The sequence below is a fragment of the Equus asinus genome, chromosome 14 (genome assembly GCF_041296235.1).
Source record: "Equus asinus isolate D_3611 breed Donkey chromosome 14, EquAss-T2T_v2, whole genome shotgun sequence".
Taxonomy (NCBI): Eukaryota; Metazoa; Chordata; class Mammalia; order Perissodactyla; family Equidae; genus Equus; species Equus asinus.
In genome coordinates, this window is record NC_091803.1 from 33,514,608 (window position 1) to 33,539,790 (window position 25,183).

Below are 25,183 nucleotides of genomic sequence, written 5' to 3' on the forward strand. Positions count from 1 at the left end.
AACATTTCAGACCTAAGGACACTCACAAACTGAAAGTGAAGGGATGGAAAAAGGTATTCTATGCAAATAGCAATGAAAAGAAAGCTGGGGTAGCAATACTTATATCAAACAAAATAGACTTTAAAACAAAAACTGTAATAAGAAACAAGGGCACTACATAATAATAAAGGGAACAATCCAAAGACAGGATATAACACTTGTAAATATCTATGCCCCCAACAGAGGAACACCTAAATATACAAAGCAATTATTAACAGACATAAAAGGAGAAATAGTAACACAATACTACTAGAGGACTTTAACACTCCACTTATCCCAATGAATAGATCATCCAAACAGAAGATCAGTGGGGGAACATTGGCCTTAAATGACACATTAGACCAGATGGACTTAGTAAATATATACAGAACATTACATCCACAAACTGCAAAATACACATTCTTTTGGAAGGTACATGGAACATTCTCCAGGATAAATCACATATTAGGCCACAAAACAAGTATCAATAAAATAAGAAGACAGACATAATACCAAGCATCTTTTCTAACACGATGGTATGAAACTAGAAATCAACTACAGGAACAAAATCAGAAAAGCCACCAATATGTGGAGATTAAACAAAATGCTACTGAATAACAATTGGATCAATGATGAGATCAAAGGAGAAATAAAAAAATACCTGGAGACATATGATAATGAAAATATGACATGCCAAAATTTATGGGATACAGCAAAAGTGGTTCTAAGAGGGAGGTTTATAGCAATATGGCTAAGTCAACAAACAAGAAAAATCTTAAATGAACAATCTAGCAGTGCACTTGAAGGAACTAGAAAAGTAACAAACAAAGCCCAAAATCAGTAGAAGGAAGGAAATAATAAAAATCAGAGCAGAAATAAATGAAATAGAGACTAAAAAATGAGAAAAATCAATGAAACTAAGAGCTGGTTCTTTGAAAAGATAAACAAAATTGACAAACCTCTAGCTAGACTCACCAAGAAACAAAGAGAGAAGGCTCAAATAAATAAAATCAGAAATAAAAGAGGAGAAATTACAACAGACACCTCAGAAATACAAAAGATTATAAGAGAATACTACAAAAAGCTATATGCCAACAAATTGGATAATCTAGGAGAAATGGTAAATTCTCAGAATGATACAAACTTCCAAAACTGAATCAAGAAGAAATACAGAATTTGAATAGACCAAGAATCAGTAAGGAGATCAAAACAGTAATCAAGACTCTACCAAAAAATGAAAGTCCAGGACCAGACGGATTCCCTTGTGAATTCTATAAAACATTCAAAGAAGGCTTACTACCTATCCTTCTCAAACTCTTCCAAAAAATTGAAGGGGAAGGAAAGCTTCCAAATCACTCTATGAAGCCAACATTATGCTGATATGAAAACCACACAAGGACAACAGAGAAAAAGAAAATTACAGGCTGCTATCATTGATGAACATTGATGCAGAAACTCCTCAGCAAAATACTAGCAAATCAAATACAACAACACATTAAAAAGATCATACACCATGATCAAGTGGGATTTATTCCAGGAACATAAGGATGGTTCAACATCCACAAATCAATCAACGTGATACACTACGTTAACAAAATGAAAACTAAAAATCACATGATCATCTCAATAGATGCAGAGAAAGCATTTGACAAGAGACAGCATTCATTCATGATGAAAACTCTGAATAAAATGGTTATGGAAGGAAAGTACATAAACATAATAAAGGCCATATATGACAAACCCACAGCTAAATCATTCTCAATGGAGAAAAACTGAAAGGTATCCCTCTAAGAACAGGAACCAGACAAGGATGCCTACTGACACCACTCTTATTTAACACAGTATGGGATGTCCTAGCTAGAGAAATCAGGCAAGAAAAAGAAATAAAAGGGATCTAAATTGGAAAGTAAGAAGTAAAACTGTCACTATTTGAAGATGACATGATTTTATACACAGAAAACCCTAAAGAATGCACAAAAAAACTTTTAGAAAAAATAAATGAATGAAGTAAATTTGCAGGATACAAAATAAACATACAAAAAATCAGTTGCTTTCCTAAACACTAACAACGAAGTAGCAGAAAGAGAAATTAAGAATACAATCCCATTTACAATTGTAACAAACAGAATAAAATACCTAGGAATAAATTTAACCAAAGAGCTGAAAGACCTGTATACTGAAAACTACAAAACATTGTTGAAAGAAATTGAAGAAGACACAAAGAAATAGAAAGATATTCCATGTTCTTGGATTGGAAGAATAAACATAGTTAAAAAGACCATACTTCCTAAAGCAATCTACAAATTCAATGCAATCCCTATCAAAGCTCCAACAACATTTTTCACAGAAATAGAACAAGAACCCTAAAATTTATATGGAACAATAAAAAACCCCAAATAGCCAAAGCAACCCTGAAAACAAAGAACAAAGCTGGAGATATCACGTTCCTTGACTTCAAAATACACCACAAAGCTATAGGTAGTCAAAACAGCATGGTACTAGCACAAAAACAGACACACAGATCAACAGAACATAATCTAGAGCCCAGAAGTAAACCCACACATCTCTGGACAGCTAGTTTTCCACAAAGCAGTCAAGAACGTACAATGGAGAAAGGAAAGTCTCTTCAACAAATGGTGGGAAAAAACAGCCACATGCAAAAGAATGAAAGTAGACTATTATCTTACACCATACAAAGAAATCAACTCAAAATGGATTAAAGACTTGAATTTAAGACCAGAAACCATGAAGCTTCTAGAAGCAAACATAGGCAGTAAGCTCTTCGACATCTGCCTTAGCAGCATATTTTCAAGAACCATGTCTGACTGGGCAATGCAAACAATAGAAAAAATAAACAAATTGGACTACATCAAACTAAAAAGCTTCTGCACAACAAAGGAAACCATCAACAAAACAAAAAGACAACCTAACAATTGGGAGAAGATATTTGCAAACTATATATCAGATAAGGGGTTAATATCCAAAATATACAAAGAATTCACACATCTCAAAGACAAAAAACCAACAACCCAATTAAAAATGGGAGAAGATATGAACAGAGATTTCTCCAAAAAAGATACACAGATGACCAACAGGCACATGAAAAGATGGTCACCATCATTAACTATCAGGGAAATGTAAATCAAAATTACAATGAGATATCACCTCACTCCTGTCAGAATGACTATAATTAACAAGACAGGAAAAAGCAAGCATTGGACAGGATGTGGAGAGAAGGGAACACTCATATACTGCAGATGGTAGTGCAAACTGGTGCAGCCACTATGGAAAACCGTATGGAGACACCTCAAAAAAATTAAGAATAGAACTACGATATGATCCAGCTATTCCACATGAAAACATGAATGCCTAAGGATATATGCACCCCTATGTTCACCACAGCATTATTCACAACAGCCAAAACTTGGAAGCAAGCTTGGTACCCATCAAGGGATGAATGGATAAAAAAAAATGTGGTATATATATACAACAGAATACTACTCAGCCATAAAAAGGATGAAATCATACCATTTGTGACAACATGGATGGAAGGGTATAATGCTAAGCAAAGTAAGTCAGAGGGAGGAACATCAAATACCATATGATCTCACTCATAAATAGAAGATGAAAACAACAACAAACAAACACATAGAGACAGAGATTGGATCAGTGGTTACCAGAAGGGAAGAAGGAAGGGAGGAGGGCAAAAGGGATGATCAGTCACATGTGTATGGTGATAGATTGTAATTAGTCTTTGGGTGGTGAACATGATGTAATCTACATGGAAATTGAAATATAATGATGTACACCTGAAATTTACATAATGTTATAAACCAATGTTACTGCAATAAAAATAAAACTTGAAGAAATAGTCTGGTAAATATCAATGGTTATCTTCTGATAATGGGGAAAGAAACAATTTTTTCCTTTTTTTTTATCCATATATTCCAGCTTCCAATGAGCATAAAATAATATTATTTGAGTAATAAAAAATGTTTTAAGGAATTTGCTGTTCTAATATTCTAGTACTGCTTTCTGCCATTTGACGATATACGTGAACCATCTTATGTGAACACAGCATTATGAACACTGTGCTAGATTTTTTTAAAAACTAAAAATTCACAGGACCCTTATCCTCAAGAAGTTAAAATTTAGTTAGAAGACAAAACATAATCACATAAAATAGTCTAAAAATATTTACAAGGCATTTTTGCATAGATTGCACCTGGGCCAGTTTTATGGAGAAATATCTGATAATGTACTAAATATAGCTACAAAACTACTTAAATTTCACAACTCATTAACTCTACTTTACAAAATGTACTCTGAAGGGGAAAAATGTGTTCAAGATTATCCATTATATTTAGTGTGATTAAATGTCCCTATTTTATGTGCAGCAGATGTTAGCTCAGGGCTAATCTTCCTCAAAAAAAAAAAAAAAGAAAGAAAATACTCTGAGACACATGAAAATGTAAACACAATATTACATAACTTATTGCATGCAGGGCAAGCAGTGCTTAGAGAGAAATTTATATTTTTAGACACTTGCATTAAAATCAAATAACCCAATTTTACCTCAGGGAACTAAAAATTGAAGAGCAAGCTAACCCAAAGGTAGCAGAAGAAAGGAAATAATAAAGATTAGAGCAGAGAGAAATAAAATAAAGAATATAAAAATATTAGAAAGAATCAATGTAACTAAAAGTTGGGTTTATGAAAACATTGACAAACTTTTGCCAGGCTGATGAAGAAAAAAATAAGAGAATGTTCAAATTACTAAAATCAGATGAAAGTGGGCACATTGCTACAGATCTTACAGAAGTAAAAAATATTATAGAAGAACATTATGAACAATTGTATGCCAAAAAATTAAACAACCTAGATAAAATTGGCAAATTCCTAGAAACACACAAAATAGCAAAACTGACTTAAGAAAAAATAGAAAATCTGAAGAGATCTATAACAAGTAAAGAGATTGAATCAGTAAATCAAAAATCTCCCAAAATACAAAAATCCAGAACCAGATGTCTGCATTGGTTAACTCCCCCAAACATTTAAAGAGGAGTCAATACCAATCCTTCTCAAACTCTTCCAAAAAATTGAAAAGAAGAGAACACTTCCTTTACCGATTCTATACAACCAGCATTACCTTGATAGAAAAGTCACATAAAGACATTAAAAAGAAAGAAAGCTGTAGACCAATATCCCTCATGAATGCATATGCAAAAATCCTCACAAAATAATAGCAAACTGATTTCAACAGCATATTAACAAGATTATACATCACGATCAAGTAGGATTTATCCCAAGATGCTAAGGGGGTTGAACATATGAAAATAAATCAATATAATACATCACATTGATAGGACAAAGGAAGAAACTCCACATAGTCATCTCAATTGATGCAGAAGAAGCATATAAAAAAAATTCAACACTCTTTCATGGTAGAAACATTCAGCATACCGGGATCAACATCAAAAAGGACGCTTATGAAAAAACCACAGTTGAAATTAATTCAGTGGTGAAAGACAAAGCTTTCCCCTAAGACCAGAAACAAGACGAGGTTGCCTTCTTTCACTATTGCTATTCAACTTTGTACTTTAAATTCTAGACAAAGCAATTAGGCAACAAAAAGAAGTAAAACACATCTAAACTGAAAAGGAAGAGGTAAAAGTAATTCTATTAACAGATCGTATGATCTTATATATAAAAATTTCAGAGACTCTAAACAAAACTAATAGAAGTTATAAAGAAATTTAGCAAAGTTGCAGAATACAAATTCGACACACAAAAATCAGTTGCATTTCTATACACTAGTAATTAGCAACTTGAAAATTAAATTAAGAAAATAATTCCACTTACAAGAGTATCAGAAATAAGAAAAAAAAGGTAGAAATATACTTAACCAAGGAGGTTCAAGACTTGTACACTGAAAATTATAAACCATTGCTGAAATAAGTTAAAGATCTAGGTAAATGGACATATAGCTCACGGTCGTGGATTGGAAGACTTAATATTGTTAAAATGGCACTAGTCCCCAAAATAGTCTACAAACAATGTAATCCCTAGCAAAATCTCAAAGACCTTTTTGTAGAAATGGAAAAGCTGACCCTCAAATTCATATGGAATTACAAGAGACCTCAAATAGCCAAAGTAATCTTGAAAATGAAATACAAAGTTGGAGAACTCACACTTTCCAATTTCAAAACTTACTACAAAATGACAGTAATGAAAACAGTGTGATGCTGGTACAAATATATATATAAATGGAATGGAATTTAGAATCCAGAAATAAACCCATACAACTATGGCAAATTGATTTTTAACAAAGGTGCCAAGACCTCAATAGGGAAAGGATAATCTCTTCAATAAATGGTGCTTGGACAACTGGATATTCACATGCAAAAGAATGGAGTTAGACAAAATGAACTCAAAATGGATTACAGACCTAAATGGTAAGATTTAATACTATAAAACTCTTAGAAGAACATATAGTGGTAAATCTTTGTGACATAGGATTTTGCAATAGATTCTTAGATATGCTACCAAAACCATAAACAACAAAAGAAATAATAGGTAAATTGGGCTTTATAAAAATTAAAAAACTGTGCATCTAAGAGCACTTTCAAGGTAGTGAAAAGGCAGTCCACAGAACGCAAGAAAAAAAAATTGTAAATCAGATGTGATAAGAGGTTAGAATCCAGAATACATAACTACATTTTGTAACTCAACAACAAAAAGACAAACATCCCAATTAAAAAATGGACAAAGGACTTGAACAGACATTTCTCCTAATAAGATCTATAAATGGCCAATGAGCACATGCAAAGACTCTCAACTCATTGGTTACTAAGAATATTCAAATCAAAGCCACAAGGAGAAACCACTTTTAACTCTTATAGGATGGCTAGAATTAAAAATAAAGGATAATAAGAAATGTTGGTAAGGATGTGGAGAAATTGGAATCCTCACACATGGCTGATAGGAATATAAAACAAGGCATTCACCATGGAAAACAGTTTGGCAGTTCTTAAAACATTAAACTGAGAATCACCATATGATCCAGCCATTACTCTCTTAGGTATATATCCAAAAGAATTTAAAACAGGTGTTCAAGGGGCTGGCCCCGTGGCCGAGCAGTTAAGTTCGCACGCTCCGCTGCAGGCGGCCCAGTGTTTCGTTGGTTCGAGTCCTGGGCGCGGACATGGCGCTGCTCATCGGACCACGCTGGGGCAGCGTCCCACATGCCACAACTAGATGGACACACAACGAAGAATATACAACTATGTACCGGGGGGCTTTGGGGAGAAAAAGGAAAAAATAAAATCTTAAAAAAAAAAAAAAAAAAACAGGTGTTCAAACACAAACTTGTACATGTAATGATCACAGCAGCACAACAGCCAAAAGGTAAAGCAACCAAAATGTCCATTGACTGATGAATAAACAGAATGTAGTACATGCATACAGCAGAATATTAATCAGCCATGAAAAGGAATTAAATACTGATACGTGCTACATCACTGATGAAACTAGAAAACTTTATGCTAAGTGAAAGAAGACAGACACAAAAAGCCAAATATTGTATGATTCCATTTATATGAAATATCCAGATTAGTCAAATCCATACAGAGTGAAATCAGATTAGTAGTTGCCAGGACTGGGAGGATGGGAAATTGAGGGGGTGATGGCTAAGAGGTGTAGGGTTTCTTTTCGGGGGGAACAAAACTATTATGGAACTAGATAGAAGTAATAGTTGCACAATTATAAATGTAGCAAATGCAACTTACCTGGATACTGTAAAATGGTGAATTTTATGTCATAGGAATTTTACCTCAATAAAAAAGTTACCATTTAAAAAGTTAACAAGACATGACCCTTGTCTCAAACAACTTAAATCTAATGGAGGATACAGGTGACTCAACAACTGTAATACACAATAGAATTAATTATTCCACAAGTATTTACTGAGCACTTACTATGTGAGGAACTCTTCTAATCATTTAGGACATAACAGTTACCAAAAAGAGGTAAGAGTCATTAATTCTGGTTGAGGGGATCAGGAAGTTGCTTTTGAGCTAGATCTTCATAGATGAATAGGCTATTTCAAAAAGTGGAGTGGTTGTTCAGGCATTCCCAGGGAAGGAAAGGGCATGAGCACATTCACATAAGGAAGTGCATGATGCATGTTCTGAGATAATAAGTGTATTGGTTTCCAATGGCTGCTGTAACAAATTACTACAAACTCAGGGGCTTAAAACAACAGAAATTTATTCTATCACAGTTCCAGAGACCAGAAGTCTGAAATCAGTGTCACTGAGCTGAAATCAAGGTGTCAGCAGGGCCACTCTCTCAATAGAGGCTCTTAGGGGAAAACCCATTCCTTGCCTCTTCCAGGTTCTGGTGGCTGCTGATAGTCCTTACCTTGTGGCAGCATCACTCCAGTTATATGTGTCCATCGCCACATTGCTTTCTCTCTTCTGTGCCTCCTCTCCTCTTCTGCTTGTCTATAATCTCCTTCTGCCTTTCACTTATAAGGACACCAGTGACTGAATTTAAGGCCCACCCAGATAGTCCAGGAGCATCTCATAATTTTTTATTTAATCAGTTAAAAGTCTGCAAAGTCTTTGCCATATAGGGTAACACTCACAGGTTCCAAGGATTAGAACATGGATATATCTTTGGAGTAAATTTCCTATTTACTCATCAGTATCCTCGCCTCACCCACCTGTAAGATCCTTGAAGGAAAGGACTTTGTTTTCACCACTGCATTCTCAGTTTCCATCCAAATACATGGCATATTAATATACACTGAAGTTATGAATGAATAAAGTTACTGTTTTATCTGAAATGTATTGGTTGCTCTAAACTACAAGTGGGTCACTTGAGTAATGAGATAATTTTCTGGGATGTTAGTGAAGTTCTCTATCTTAATAGAGATTGAAGTGAATTACACAAATGTATGCATATGTCAAAATTCAGAAAAAGTTTTAGTTAATGATGTGCATACTAAATTATTTAGTAGGAAGCATATTAATGTCTAACACTAATTTTGAGGTGCCTAAAAAATGGGATTGATAGATATGTGAAAAGTATAATAAAATGTTAAAATGGTAAAACCTAGACAGTGGGTATAAGGGTGGTCACTAAAAATCTTTCAACCTGCATATATGTTTGAAAATTTTTTAACGAATATAAAAATAAACTCATAAGAATATATATGACACATTTTAAAACGAAAACAATGTACATCGAACAAATTAGAATGGTTTCTTAGGAAAGGACAGAGGAATAGTAGGAAAAGTAAGATAAAAAGAAATAAAGAAATGAAACTTTAAAAAAGAGAGACTTTACAATAAGGACGGTGCACTATGAAGTGAAAAGTCTGATGCACCTGAGATACAAAAATAAATACTGATTTTTAAACAATAATAAGTGATTTGCACTTGAAGAAGAGTGGATTAATCAACAACTGCATGCATCACTTAAGTGACAATGATGTCAATGTCAAGAGCGTACACAAAAGCTTCAGATCTTGTTCCACACTACCTGTGCTCAGGGCGAACCCTGAATACATACCTGTGAGGATAGATAAGGTGGTAGTCTTTCCTGCCCCATTATGCCCTAGAAGAACAGTGATTTGCCCCTCATATATATTCAAAGACAAGTCTTGTACTGCCCTTACGACAGTATTCTGTAATGTGAATTTCTGTGAAAAGAAAAAAACAATCACTAACTTCATATCTATTGCAATTACTTATAGAGGACAGGCATTGATATAAATTATCCAGAGGGGAAGAAAAAACAGACGAGTAATCTCAAAAAGGAGCAAAAATCAAAGTACAAAGAGAGAGAATTGTAAAAAAGAAACAATATTTGAAAGCAGTATATGAATAGACCTTCAAAGTAGGTCTACAAAACTCCTTCTGAACAATCTTACCCAGTCCCACTTTGGTCCAATTACTGTTTGAAACTGACAGTGTCACAATCCGCTCTAGTCAATGTCTTTCTCATAAGTTCCAGAACTTTATGGTGGAAACCCATTATACTTGGTTGTCCTATATGCACTTCAAACTCTACTCATTACCACATCTGAAAATGTACTCCTCCTGCTACATTCCTTACCTGAGTAAGATGCACCATTATCCACCTAGATGTACAAGCCAGAAACCTGGGGACTGACTTAACTTAGACATCTCCCTCTGCCACATCTACTAAAACTCATCAGTCACCAATCACTGCTGATCAATTCATTTATTCAACAAATGTTTACTGAGTGCCTACTATGTGGCATACAGTGTGTAAGGTACCTTGAATACATTTGTGAACAAGACTGACACAGCTCCTGCTCTCATGAGAGAAAAATTCTAGAAGAAACACACAAAAAGCAAAAACTGATAAATGATTACCTATTGTAATAACCATTAGTAGATGGGGCTACTTTATGAAAGATGGTCAAGAAAGATTCTTTGAGGCCATATTTTTTTTAAGCTACAAACTGAAATTGAGCATGTTCAAGGAACTAATAAAAATATAGTCGCCTCCAATAGGGAGGAAGTTATCACTCTCATTCTCACTATGACAAAAAAGCTGAACAAACTGGAAAGCAACAGTTCTTAGATCCATTAGAGAGCTGAGGTCACTGGGCAAACAAATGCATCAAAAACTGGAGATGCAGGCAAATACAGAGAATTACAGCTTCTGGGAGCCAAAGTCCCTGGAGCCAGAAATTCACAAGATCATTTAAATGGTAATTGACAAATTTCTAGAGGCTGAGTGTGTGCTAGCTTGAGAGTTAAAAACTCCTGGGGGCAAAGTTTTCGAAAGCCTGCATCCTTTCATGAGTTAACCTCGAGGAGCCCCAGCAGGTTCTCATGGTGAAGATTAGAGAAAAATACCTTGTGCTTCCATAAAGGGAGGGTGGAGGGAGTAACCATTCTGAAATACCTCAGGATAAAATAAACAATTTTTCAATATGCCCAAGTGTTCTGTTCAGAGTTACAAAGGCCAGTCCTCAAGGGAAACTCCTTTATCAGAGCCTAACAGACATGAGGGAAGGGAAATACCCAACTCCATCTCGTTAGCATTTCTGTCGCAACTAAGCAGGTGATGGAGAGCTGAGAAGCACTTGTGAGGGTCACAGCCCAGGGGCACAGGCCTAATAAAAGACTGAGACCTAGGTATAGGATTATAGAATACTTTTTCTCCCCCTATACCTTTCCACCACATAAACAGGGCTCATATGTAATAATCGGATTACAGCAGAAAGAATCACAGGCTCAGACTGTATTTAAGAATAAGTCTCTAGGAAAACCCAAAACTAACAGGGGACAAGAAAAAACAAGGACACTAGAGGAAAGTAAGGCCTCTGACGGCTACAGCAAACTGTAAACACAGCCTAATTCCTAGACAGGCAAAAATAAAACCTCATACTTAAGCAGTAATTTCATCTGTTCCTAGTAACCAATACATGATGTCTGGTTATTGGCAAAAAATTACAAAGCATGCAAAAAGGCAAGGAAAAAAAAACCAGTCTGAATGAACAAAGCAAAGAACAGAACCAGATGCAGATATGGCAGAGATTTTGAAATATCAGACTGGTAGTATAAAATAACTATGATTAATGTGCTAAGGTCTCTAAGAGACATGAAGAACAAATGTGTAATGTAAACAGAGATAGAAACTCTAACAAAGAACCAAAAGGAAATGTTAGAAAGCAAAAACATTGTGACAGGAATGAAGGATGACTTTGATGAGTTCATCAGTGGATTAGACACGGCTGAAGAAAGAATCAGTGAGCTTGACAGTATACCAATAGAAATATCTGAAACTGAAATAAAAAGAAAAAAGAATTAAAATAACCAGAACAGACTATCCAAGAACTTTGGGACAATTATAAAAGGCATAGCACACAGGTTATGGGCATACCAGAAGGAGAAGAAAGAGAGAAAGGCACAGAAGAAATATTTGAAGCAATAAGGACTGAAAATTTTCAAAACTAATAACAGACACCAAACTATAGATCTAGCAAGCTCACAGGACACTAAGCAGGATAAACACAAAAAAACTAGACCTAGGCATATCACATTTAAACTGGTGAAAAACAAATAACGAAAGTCTTGAAAAATAAAAAAATCTCAATAAAAGCTGGGGGGCAGGGGAGAACATTACCTATAGAGGAATAAGAATAAAATTACACTAGACTTCTCTTCAGAAGCCATAGACAGGCAGATTCTTTGTAAATAGGATTCTTTGTTCTATTTCTGTGAAGAATGTCATTGGATTCTGATTGGGATTGCATTGAATCTGTAGACTGCTTTGGGTGGTATGGACGTTTTAACTACATTTATTCTGCCAATCCATGTGCATGGAATCTCCTTCCATCTCTTTACGTCATCATCTATTTCTTTCAATAATGTTTTATAGTTTTCATTGTATAAGTCCTTCACCTCCTTGGTTAAATTTATTCCTAGATACTTTATTCTTTTTGTTGTGATTGTAAATGGAATTCTATTCTTGAATTCTCTCTCTGTAAGTTAGTTATTAGAATATAGAAATGCAAGTGATTTTTGTAAGTTGATTTTGGACTCTGCAACTTTACTGTAGTTGTTAATTACTTCTAATAGTTTTCCGATGGATTCCTTAGGGTTTTCTATAAATAAGATCATGTCATCTGCAAACAGAGAGAGTTTCACTTCTCTCCCTATTTGGATTACTTTTATTCCTTTCTCTTGCCTAATTGCTCTGGCCAAAACCTCCAGTACTATGTTAAATAAGAGTGGTGATAGAGGGCATCCTTGTCTTGTTCCTGTTCTCAGAGGGATGGCGTTCAGTTTTTCCCCATTGAGTATGATGTTGGCTGTGGGTTTGTCACATACGACCTTCATTATGTTGAGGTAATTTCCTTCTATCCCAATTCTGTTAAGAGTTTTTATCATAAATGGCTGTCGCATCTTGTCAAATGCCTTCTCTGCATCTATTGAAATGATCATGTGGTTTTTATTCCTCATTTTGTTAATATGGTGTGTCATATTGGTTGATTTGTGGATGTTGAACCATCCCTGTATCCCTGGTATAAATCCAACTTGATCATGATGTATGATCTTTTTGATGGATGGCTGTATTCGGATTGCCAATATTTTGTTGAGGATTTTTGCATCTATATTGATCAGTGATATTGGCCTGTAATTTTCCCTTTTTGTGCTGTTCTTGTCAGCATTTGGTATAAGAGTTACGTTGGCCTTGTAGAATGTGTTAGGAAGCATTCCATCTTCCATAATTTTTTGGAATAGCTTGAGAACAATAGGTATTAAATCCTCTCTGAAAGTTTGGTAGAATTCTCCAGGGAAGCCATGTGGTCCTGGGCTTTTATTTTTCGGGATGCTTTTGATTACTGTTTCAATCTCTTACTTGTGATTGGTCTATTCAGATTATTTCTTCTTGATTCAGCTTTGGGAGGTTGTAAGAGTCTAAGAATTTATCCGTTTCCTCTAGATTGTCCATTTTGTTGGCAGATAGCTTTTTGTAGCATTCTGTTATAATCCTTTGTATTTCTCTGGTATGTTTTTATTTCTTCTCTTTCATTTGTAATTTTACTTATCTGAGCTTTCTCTCTTTTTTCCTTTGTAAGTCTGCTGGGGGTTTGTAGATTTTATTTATCTTCTCAAAGAACCAGCTCCTTGTTTCATTGATCCTTTCTACTGCTTTTGTTTGTTTCAATAGCATTTATTTCTGCTCTGATTTTTATTATTTCTCTCCTTCTGCTGACTTTGGGATTTGTTTGTTCTTTTTCTAATTCAGTTAGGTGTAGTTTGAGATTGCTTATTTGGGATTTTTCTTGTTTGTTAAGGTGAGCCTGTATTGCAATGAATTTCCCTCTTAATATGGCTTTTGTTGTATCCCCTATGAGTTGATATGGTATGTTTCCATTTTCATTTTTCTCCAGATATTTTTTGATTTCTCCTTTAATTTCTTCAATGACCCACTGGTTGTTCAATAGCATTTTGTTTGGTCTCCACATCTTTGTCCCTTTCTCAGCTTTTTTCTTGTAATTAATTTCTAGCTTCATAGCATTGTGATCAGAAAAAATTCTTGTTATTCTTTCAATCTTCTTAAATTTATTGAGGTTTGCTTTGTTGCCCAACATATGGTCTATCCTTGAGAAAGTTCTGTGCACACTTGAGAAGAATGTTCTCAATATTCTGTATTTATTTCTGCTCTGATTTTTTTATTTCTCTCCTTCTGCTGACTTTGGGCTTTGTTCTTCTTTTTCTGTTTATTCTCCTGTTTTTGGATGGAGTGTTCTACATATGTCTATTAAATCCAACAGGTCTAGCTTTTCATTTAATTTCACTGTTTCCTTATTGATTTTCTGTCTGGATGATCTAGCCATTGTTGTGAGTGGAATGTTGAAGTCCCCTGCTATTATTGTGTTATTATTAATATCTTATTTTAGGTTTGTTAATAGTTGCTTTATGTACTCTGGTGCTCCTGTGTTGGGTGCATAGATATTAATAAGTGTTGTCTTCTTGGTGGAAGGTCTCTTTAATCATTATTTACTGCCCCTCTTTGTCTCTCTTTACCCGTCTTATCTTGAAGTCTACTTTGTCTGATATAAGTATTGTAACAACTGCTTTCTTCTGTTTGCCATTAGTTTGGAGTACATCTTCTATCTCTTCACTCTGAGCCTGTGTTTTTCACTGGAGTTGAGATGTGTTTCCTGGAGGCAGCATATTGTTGGGTCTTCTTTAATCCACCATGCCACTCTGTGTCTTTTTATTGGAGAATTCAATCTATTTACGTTAAGGGTGATTATCGATATATGAGGGCTTAATGCTGCCATTCCATCATTCATTTTCCAGTTCTCCTGCATTTCCTTTGCTTCTTGTCCTGTGTATTTTGGTCTACCAATTGAGTTGTGGTGTTTCTTTGTTTTCTCCTTATTTATTATTTGTGTCTCTGTTCTGCTTTTTGTTTAGTGGTAACCATAAGGTTTGTATTCAAAATCTCATAGGTAAGATAGTCCAATTTCTGATGGCCTGTTATTTCCTTAGACTAAACTGATTCCTCTTTCCTCTTCCCCTTCTAAGCTGTTTTTCTCACATATCACTCCATCTTGTATTGGCAGTTTGTGATTAAAATAACAAGATTATCTTTGTTTTTGTTTTCCTTCCCTTTATCCTTAATGCTACTCTTGAGTATTTGCTAACCTGTTCTGATGTATAGCTACAATTTTCTGATTTTTTTATCCATTTATCTCATTACTCTGTGCTTTATAATCCCTTCCTCCCTGTTTTTTCAGTTATGAGGGCCTTTTAGAGGATTTCTTGGTGGGGGGGCATCTTGTGGCTACAAACTTCCTTACTTTTTGTTTATCTGGGAAAGTTTTTCTCCATCATATCTGAAGGATATTTTTGCTGGATGGAGTATTCTTGGCTCAAATTTCTGTCCTTCAAAGATTTGAATATGTCATTCCAGTCTCTCCTAGCCTGTAAGGTTTCTGCAGAGAAATGCACTGAAAGCCTCATAGGGGCTCCTTTGTAGATTATTTTTTTCTGCCTTGCTGCCCTTAGTATTTTTACCTTTTTTTTTTTTTTTTGAGGAAGATTAGCCCTGAGCTAACATCTGCTGCCAATCCTCCTCTTTTTGCTGAGGAAGACTGGCCCTGAGCTAACATCCATGCCCATCTTCCTCGACTTTATATGTGGGACACGTGCCACAGCATGGCTTGCTGAGCAGTGCCATGTCTGCACCTGGGATCCAAACTGGTGAACCCTGGGCCACCGAAGCAGAATGTGTGGACTTAACCCCTGCACCACTGGGCCGGCCCCAGTATCTTTTCTTTGTCATTCACTTTTTCCAGTTTCACTACTATATGCCTTGCAGTAGGTCTTTTTACACTGACGTATTTAGGAGATCTGATAGCTTCTTCCACATGGATATCCATCTTCTTCCATAGGTTTGGGAAGTTCTCTATTATTTCTTTGAACAAGCTGTCTCCTTCCTTCTCCTTCTCTTCTCCTTCTTGAGTACCTATAATTCTTATGTTGCATTTCCTAATTGAGTCGGATATTTCTCAAAGACTTTCTTCATTTCTTTTTAGCCTTAGTTCTCTCTTCTCCTCTATCTGGAGCATTTCAACATGTCTATCCTTGATTATGCTGATTTGTTCCTCTAACATGTCCACTCCGGTGTTCATGGAATCTATATTTTACCTCTTCCACTGTGTCTTTCACCTCCAATATTTCTGATTGATTCTTCTTTATAGTTTCAATCTCTTTTGTGAATTAGCTCCTGAATTCATTGAATTGTTTCTCTACATTCTCTTTTAACTCATTGAGTTTTTTGATGATAGCTATTTTGAGTTCTCTGTCATTTAGATTACATATTTCTGTGTCCTCAGGTCTGATTTCTGGGTCCTTGTCATTTTCTCTCTGGTCCGGAGATGTAATATAATTTTTGATACTGCTATAGGGCATGGCTCTGTTTTTGCACATTGTGGTATAATTTGGTCACAGTTACTGCCTATCGCCACTGGGTGAGGGTCAAGAGCTGTATATTCTGAGCCCCATGGATTTTGCCAAGATCCCAGGCACTGGGGCTGGTGCTGGGTGAGTTGCAGGGGAGAAGTGCTTTCTTCTGCATGCTCTTGGGGTTTTCTCTGTCTCCCCTCACTATCTGCTCTCCTGGGGTGTTGGCTTGATGAGGTCACCCACACATTAGCTTTCACTTTGGTAGGGGCTTGCCCCTAGGCTGTGAGGGCCCTTGGGGATCCATGATGTTCCCACAAATGAAGATCCCCTCCCTCGTTCCCTCCCTCTCGGAGGCCGCCCACAGTCCTGGATCCCAGTCTTTTGGGGAGGGAACGATGTTTTCTCTTACCCTGTTCCACCTCCCCTGAGGGGGGCTCCAGACTCTCCTCCTTCTGTCATATGGCTCTGTGGGTCTCTCAGATGTCTTTTGCGTTGTGTTTGGATGTTCTCTGTTGGAGTATGAATGCTTTTTTCATTGTATGGTGGATGAGAGAGATTACTGGGAAGGCTCACCCTGCCATGATGCTCTTATTCTTAATTTTTAAAGAAATCTCCATACTGTTTTCCATAGTGGCTGCACCCATTTGCATTCCCACCAGCAGTGTATGAGAGTACCTTTTTCTCCACATCCTCTCCAACATTTGCTACTTTTAGTCATGTTAAGTATAGCCATTCTGACAGGTGTAAGGTGATATCTCACTGTAGATTTGACTTGCATTTCTCTAATACTTAGTGATGGTGAACATCTTTTCATGTGCTTATTGGCTATCTGTATATCTTCTTTGGAGAAATGTCTGTTCACATCTGCTGCCCATTTTTTTGACTTGGTTGTTTGTTTTTCTGTTGTTGCATTGTATGAGTTCTTTATATATTTTGGAAATTAACCCCTTGTCAGATATATGATTTGCAAATATTTTCTCTCAGTTGCTGGGTTGTGTGTTTTTGTTTTGTTTTTGGTTTCCTTCACCTTGTAAAATCTTTTCAGTCTGATGTAGTCCCATTTGTTTATTTTTTATTTTTTTACCTTTGCATGAATAGACATGGAATTTGACAAGATGCTGCTAAGACTGATGTCCAAGAATGTACTGCCTATATTTTCTTCTAGGAGTTTTATGGTTTCAGGTCTCACATTCAAGTCTTTAATCCATTTTGAGTTGATTTTTGTGCTTGATATAAAATAGTAGTCTAGTTTCACTATTTTGCATATAGCTGTCCAGTTTTCCCAACAACATTTATTTTTATTTTTATTTTAAAGCTTGGCACTTGAGCTAACAATGGTTGCCAATCTTCCCTTTTTTCCTTCTTCTTCTTCTCCTCCAAGCCCCCCAGTACATAGTTGTATATTCTAGTCATGAGTCCCTCTGGTTATGCTATGTGGGATGCTGCCTCAGCACGGCCTGACGAGCAGTGCCATGTCTGCACCCAGGATCCAAACCAGTGAAACCCTGGGCTTCTGAAATGGAGCATGCAAACTTAACCACTCAGCCATGGGGCTGGCCCCCCAACACCATTTACTGAAGAGACTTTCTTTTCTCCATTGTATGTTCTTAGTTCCTTTTTCAAAGATTAGCTGTCCATAGATGTGTGGTTTTATTTCTGGGCTTTCAATTCTGTTCCATTGATCTGTGTGTCTGTTTTTGTGCCAATACCATGCTGTTTTGATTATTATAGCTTTGTAGTATATTTTGAACTCAGAGATTGTAATGCCTTCAGCTTTGTTCTTTTTTCTCAGGATTGCTTTGACTGTTAGGAGTCTTTTGTTTTTCCATATGAATTTTAGGATTCTTTGCTCTGTTTCCATGAAGAATGTCATTAGGATTCTGATTGAGATGGCACTGAATCTGTAGATTGCTTTAGGCAATATGGACATTTTAACTATGTTTATTGTTCCAATCCATGAGCATGGACTATCTTTCCATTTCTTTACATCTTTATCAATTTTGCTCAGTAGTTTCCTATAGTTTTCAGTGCATAAGTCCTTCACCTCCTTGGTTAAATTTATTCCTAGATATTTTATTCTTTTTGTTGCGACTGTAAATGGGATTGTATTCTTTTTTTTTTTTTTTTGAGGACGATCAGCCCTGAGCTAGCATCAGCTGCTAATCCTCCTCTTTTTACTGAGAAAGACTGGCCCTGAGCTAACATGAGTGCCCATCTTCCTCTACTTTATATGTGGGACACCTGCAACAGCATGGCTTGATGAGCATGGCATGTCTGCACCCAGGATCCAAACTGGTAGACCCGGGGCCACTAAAGTGGAATGTGCAAACTTAACCGCTGTGCCACTGGGCCAGCCCCTGGGATTGTATTCTTGACTTCTCTTTCTGCTAGTTCATTATTAGTGTATAGAAATGTAACTGATTTTTGTAAGTTGATTTTGTACCCTGTACTTTGCTGTAGTTGTTGATCATTTCTAGTAGTTTTCTGGTGGATTCTTCAGACTTTTTTATACATAGAATCGTGTCATCTGCAAAGAGTGAGAGTTTCACTTCTTCCTTCCAACTTGGATCCCTTTTATTTCTTTTTCTGGCCTAATCGTTCCAGCCAAAACCTCCAGTAGTACACTGAAAATGAGTGGCAAGCGTGGGCACCCTTATCTTGTCCTGTTCTCAGAGGGATGGCTTTCAGTTTTTCACCGTTAAGTATACTGTTGACTGTGGGTTTGTCACATATGGCTTTTATCATGTTGAGGTTCTTTCCCTCTATATCCATTTTATTGAGAGTTTTTATCATAAATGGATGTTAGATCTTGTCAAATGCTTTCTCTGTATCTATTGACATGGTCACATGATTCTTATTTCTCATTTTGTTAACGTGGTGTACTACATTGATTGATTTGCAGATGTTGAACCATCCCTGTGTCCTTGGTATAAATCCCACTTGATCATGGTGTATGATCCTTTTAATGTATTCCTGTATTCTATTTGCCAATATTTTGTTGAGGATTTTTGCATCTATGTTCATCAGCAATATTGGCCTGTAATTTTCCTTTGTGTTGCCCTTGTCTGGCTTAGGGATCAGGGCGATGTGGGCCTCATAGAATGAGTTAGGAAGCATTCCATATTCTTCAATTTTTTGGAATAGTTTGAGAAGGACAGGTATTAAATCTTCTTTGAATGTTTGGTAGAATTCTCCAGGGAAGCCATCTGGTGCTGGACTTTTGTTTTTTGGGAGGTTTTTGATTACTGTTTCAAACTCTTTACTTGTGATTGGTCTATTCAGATCCTCTATTTCTTGTTGATTCAGTTTCGGGAGCTTGTATGAGTCTAGGAATTTATTCATTTCTTCTAGGTTATCCAACTTGTTAGCCTATAGTTTTTCATAGTATTCTCTTATAATCCTTTGTATTTCTGTGGTGTCCATTGTAATTTCCCTTCTTTCATTTCTAATTTTATTTATTTGAGTCTTTCTTTTTTTCTTAGTGAGTCTAAGGGTTTGTCTATTTTGTTTGTCTTCTCAAAGAACCAGCTCTTAATTTCATTGATCCTTTCTAGTGTTTTTCTAGTCTCTATTTCACTTATTTCTGCTCTAATTTTTACTACTTGCCTCCTTCTGCTGATTTTGGGCTTTGTTTGTTCTTCTCTTTCTAATTCTTTTAGGTATAGTTTAAGATTACTTATTTGAGATTTTTCTTGTTTGCTGAGGTGGGCCTGTATTGCTATGAATTTCCCTCTTATGACTTCTTTTGCTGCATCCCGTAAGAGTTGGTATGTTGTATTTTCATTTTCATTTGTCTCCAGGTGTTTTTTTATTTCTATTTTTATTTTTTCATTGATACAATGGTTGTTCAGTAGCATGGTGTTTAGTCTCTACATATTTTTCACTTTCCCAGCTTTTTTCTTGTAGCTGATTTCTTGTTTCAGTGTTGTGGTCAGAAAAGATGTTTGATATGATTTTAATCTTCTTAAATTTACTGAGGCTTGTCTTGTCTCCCAACATATGGTCTATCTTTGAGAATGTTCCATGTGCACTTGAAAAGAACGTTCCATGTGCACTTGAGAAGAACGTGTATTCAGCTGTTATGAGATGGAACGTTTATAAACATCTATTAAGTTCATCTGATCTAGTGTTCATTTAAATCCACTATTTCCTGTTGAATTTTGTCCGGATGATCTATCCATTGATGTCAGTGGGGTGTTGAGGCTCCCTACTATTACGGCGTTGCTGTTAATTTCTCCCTCTAGGTCTGTTCATAGTTGCTTTGTATACTTTGGTGCTCTGTGTTAGGTGCACATATATTCATTAGTGTTATGTCCTCCTGGTGGAGTATCCCTTTTATGATTATATACTGACCCTCTTTGTCTCCCATTGCCTTTTTTATCTTGAAGTCTGCTTTGTCTCATATAACTATGGCAGCACATGCTTTCTTTTGTTTGACATTAGCTTGGAGTATCATCTTCCACCCCTTCACTCTGAGCCTATGTTTGTCTTTAGAGCTGAGAAGCGTTTCCTGGAGGCAGCATATTATTAGGTCTTGCTTTTAATCCATCCAGCTATTCCATGTATATTGATTGGGGAATTCACTCTATTTAGAGTGATCATTGATATATGAGGGCTTAATACTGCCACTTTATTTCTTGTTTTCCAGTTGCTCTGTTGATTGTTTCTCTTCCCTTCTATTTCTGACTGCCATTTTGGTTTGGTGGTTTTCTGTGATAGTTTTCTGAGTTTTCTCTTTAGTTATGAATTGTGGCTCTGCTCTGATTTTTTGTTTAATGGTTACTATGAGTTTGTATAAAAGATCTCATAGATAAGATAGTCTATTTTCTGATAGCCTCTTATCTCCATTAGCCTAAGCAAGTTCCCCCCACTTCCTCTTCCCCTTCTGAGTTATTGTTGTCACAAATTATTCTGTTTTATGTTGTGAGTTTGTGAATAAATTGAAATGTTTACAGTTATTTTTGATGCTTTCATTCCCTTTACCTTTTACAATTGTTTGCTAACCTGTTCTTACAGAGAGCTGCAATTTTCTGATTTTGTCTGACCCTTTATCTCCTTGCTCAAAGCTTTGTTGATCTTTGCCTTTTTGCTCCAGGCTTGAGGGCGTCTTTCACCATTTCTTGTAAGGGAGGTCTAGTGGTGATGAACTCCCTCTGCTTTTGTTTATCTGGGAAAGCTTTGATTTCTCAATTGTATCCGAAGGATTATTTCACTGGATAGAATATTCTTGGCTGAGAGATTCGTCTTTCAGTTTTTTGAATATATTATTCCATTCTCTCCTAGCCTATAAGGTTTCTGCTGAGAAGACCAGTAAAAGCCTGATAGGGTTCCTTTGTAGGTTATTTTCTTCTGCCTTGCTGCCCTTAATATTTTTTCTTTGTCATTGACTTTTGCCAGTTTTACTAATATATGCCATGGAGAAAGTTTTTTGCGCTGATGTAAATAGGAGCTCTACTGGCTTCATGTACTTGTGAGTTCAGTTTCTTCCTCAGGCTTGGGAAGTTCTCAGCTATTATTTCTTTGAACAGCTCTCAGCTCCTTCCTCTCTTCTGCATCTGGAATACCTACAATCCTTTTGTTGCATTTCCTAATTGAGTCAGATATTTCTCTAAGAATTTCTTCATTTTTTAAAATCATAGTTCTCTCTCCTCCTCCACCTGAAGCATTTATATATTTTTTATCCTCTAAATCACTAATTCTGTCCTCCATAACATCAGCTCTATTTTTAAGGATTCTAGATTATTTTTTTATTATTATTTTTATTTTATTTTTTTAAATCTTTAAGATTTTATTTTTTCCCTTTTTCTCCCCAAAGCCCCCCGGTACATAGTTGTATATTCTTTGTTGTGGGTCCTTCTAGTTGTGGCATGTGGGATGCTGCCTCAGCGTGGTCTGATGAGCAGTGCCATGTCCGCGCCCAGGATTCGAACCAACGAAACACTGGGCCGCCTACAGCGGAGCGCGCGAACTTAACCACTCGGCCACGGGGCCAGCCCCATCTAGATTATTTTTTATCTCATCAATTGTGTTCTTCATCTCCAGAATTTCTGTTTGGTTTTCTAAAAGAGTTTCAATCTCTTTGGTGAAGTAACCCTTCTTCTCATTAATTTTATTCCTAAGCTCATTGAACTGTCTTTCTGAGTCTTCTTGTAACTCTTTGAGTTTCTTTATTCTATTTTGAATTTTCTGTCATTTAGATTGTAAATTTCTGTGACTTGAGGATTGGTTTCTGGAAACTTGTCATTTCTCTTCTGCTCTGAAGTGTTACTGTAGTTTTTCATGGTGTTTGATGAACTGATCCTTTGACAATGCATTTGCAGAAGTATCAGGTCACAGATTTAACCTACCACCTCTAGGGGTTGGGGGAGCAGACAGGAGAGGAATCAGCAGTCTTGAACAACACTATATACCAAATGGACCAAACAGATACATGCAGAAACTTTCACCCTACAGCAGAAGAATATACATTCTTCTCAAGTGCACATGAAACATTCTCCAGGACAGATCACATGCTAGGTTGTAATACAGGTCTTAAAAAATTTAAGAAGTTTGAAATCATTCAAATGCCTTTTCCCACCACAACAGAATGAAACTAGAAATCAATAACAGCAAGAAAATGGGAAAATTTACAAATACTTGGCAATTAGACTACACACTCTTGAACAACCACAAGGTCAAAGTGGAAATCAAAAGGGAATTAAAAAAAATACCTCAAGACAAAGGAAAATGAAAACACAGCTTACCAAAACTTATGGTATACAGCAAAAGCAGCTCTAGAAGGAAAGTTCCTAGCAGTAAATGGCTACATTAAAAAAGAAGAATGATCTCAAATAAACAGCCTAACTTTACATTTCAAGGAGTCAGAGAAAGAACACTCTAAACCCAAAGTTAGCATAAGAGAGGAAGATCAGAGCAGAAATAAATCAATAGAGAATTGGAAATAACAGGAGAAAAATCAACAAGACTGAAATATGGAGGGTTTTTGGTAAAAAATAAATATAATTGGAAAATGCTCAGCTAGACTAAGAAAAAAGAGAATAATCAAATAAATAAAACCAGTAATGAAAGAGGAGACATTACAACAGATGCCTCAGAAATAAAAAAGATCATAATGGGGAGCTGGCCTGGTAGCACAGTGGTTGAGTTCGTGTGCTCTGCTTTGGCAGCCTGGGGTTCACAGGTTCAGACTCCAGGTGCAGACCTACACATCACTCATCAAGCCATGCTGTGGCAGCATCCAAAATACAAAGCAGAGGAAGACTGGCATAGATGTTAGCTCAGGGCCAATCTTTCTCACCAAAAAAAAACACAAAAAGATCATAAGGGACTATTTTGAACAATATGAGAACAAATTACATAATCTAGAAGAAATGGTTAAATTCCTGGAAACATACAAACTACCAAGACTGAATCAAGAATAGAAAGCCTGAACAATGAAAAATAAGGAGAATGAATCAGTAATCAAAAACTTCCCAAGAATGAAAATCCCAGATCCAGATGGCTTCACAGGTCAATTCTACAATTCATATGGGACCCTGAGCAGCCAAAGCAATCTTAAGAAAGAAGGACAGAGTTGGAGGCATAACACTTCCTGATTTCAAATTATACTACAAAGATATAGTAATCAAAACAATGTGGTATTGGCATAAAAATAGACATACAGACCAACAGAACAGAAAAGAGAGCTGAGAAATAAACCCATGTATATACGGTCAACTAGTTTTTAACAGGGATGCCAAGAACGCACAATGGAGGATGAACTGTCTCTTCAATAAATTACCAGTATAGTGATAACTGGATATTCCCTTACAAAGAATGAAGTTGGACTCTTATCTCACACCATACATAAAAATAAGCTTAAAATGGATTAAAGATTTCCACCAAAAAGTAACCCCTTTCCATGATTAAACAGAAAAGGGGCACAGATCATCATTTCCATATAATCTGGGATTCAGCAGGGTGAAAAAGAGGTTGCAAGTTGAGAAAGACTCGATCCATCACAGTTCATTCTCGTTCCTCAAGCATGGTCCTCTTAATTCTATAGTGGAGTATCTTATAGGTTTATATATCTTCAGTTCAGAAAGACTAAAGGAGATTCTTTCCTGTCCTTCAGAGATTGGGACATAGCTCTTCAGCTTACTGCTCATTACAACTCCAAATATGGCAGATATCAAGGGCAGAGGCAATTGTGTGCTCTCCCTCTAGTATAACTTTGTCTTCTGAGCTTCACAGATTCACAAATTTCATACTGCCTTTTAGAATCCTTGGTCTGATTTTCAAGCATCCCACATGTAGCTTTATAAATCAGTAAATATCCCATAGGGGAAACTGGCCACATGTTTGGATACCCTCAAGCTTCCAAAATTTCATGCCAGCCAGCTATGACAACCAAAAGACTCAAGTGTCTCTCTTTCTGCAGTAGAGTCTTGTATGGAGGCCTGATCCTCAGTCCATGGTTAGAATCAGCAAATTGTTAAAATGAAGAAAATGTCCCCCATTTCTAAGTTCAGTTTAGAAGGGTCGCTTATCCTTGGGAATGGAAAATAATCCCATCTTCATTGCTTCTACAGCTGTCTGATAAATATAATTTATCTGGCTTCTCCTACCTTTTGCTGTTTGAGTGTTGGGCTTCCAAGACCTTCTCCAGCCTACTTGCAAGGAGAAGTATCCCTAACATTTACTTACATATTCTTGAA

General features: G+C 36.2%; 1 protein-coding gene across 3 annotated transcripts in view; it reads right to left on the minus strand.

The window, feature by feature from the left end:
* Positions 1 to 25,183, minus strand: part of LOC106841750 (phospholipid-transporting ATPase ABCA3-like) — a 205,466-nt gene that overhangs the window by 93,570 nt on the left and 86,713 nt on the right. For all 3 annotated transcript variants that reach the window (XM_070484799.1, XM_070484800.1, XM_014857904.3), the window contains exon 12: positions 9,595 to 9,724. In XM_070484799.1, the coding sequence (XP_070340900.1) occupies positions 9,595 to 9,724 (130 nt within the window). The remainder of the gene's footprint in view (positions 1 to 9,594; positions 9,725 to 25,183) is intronic.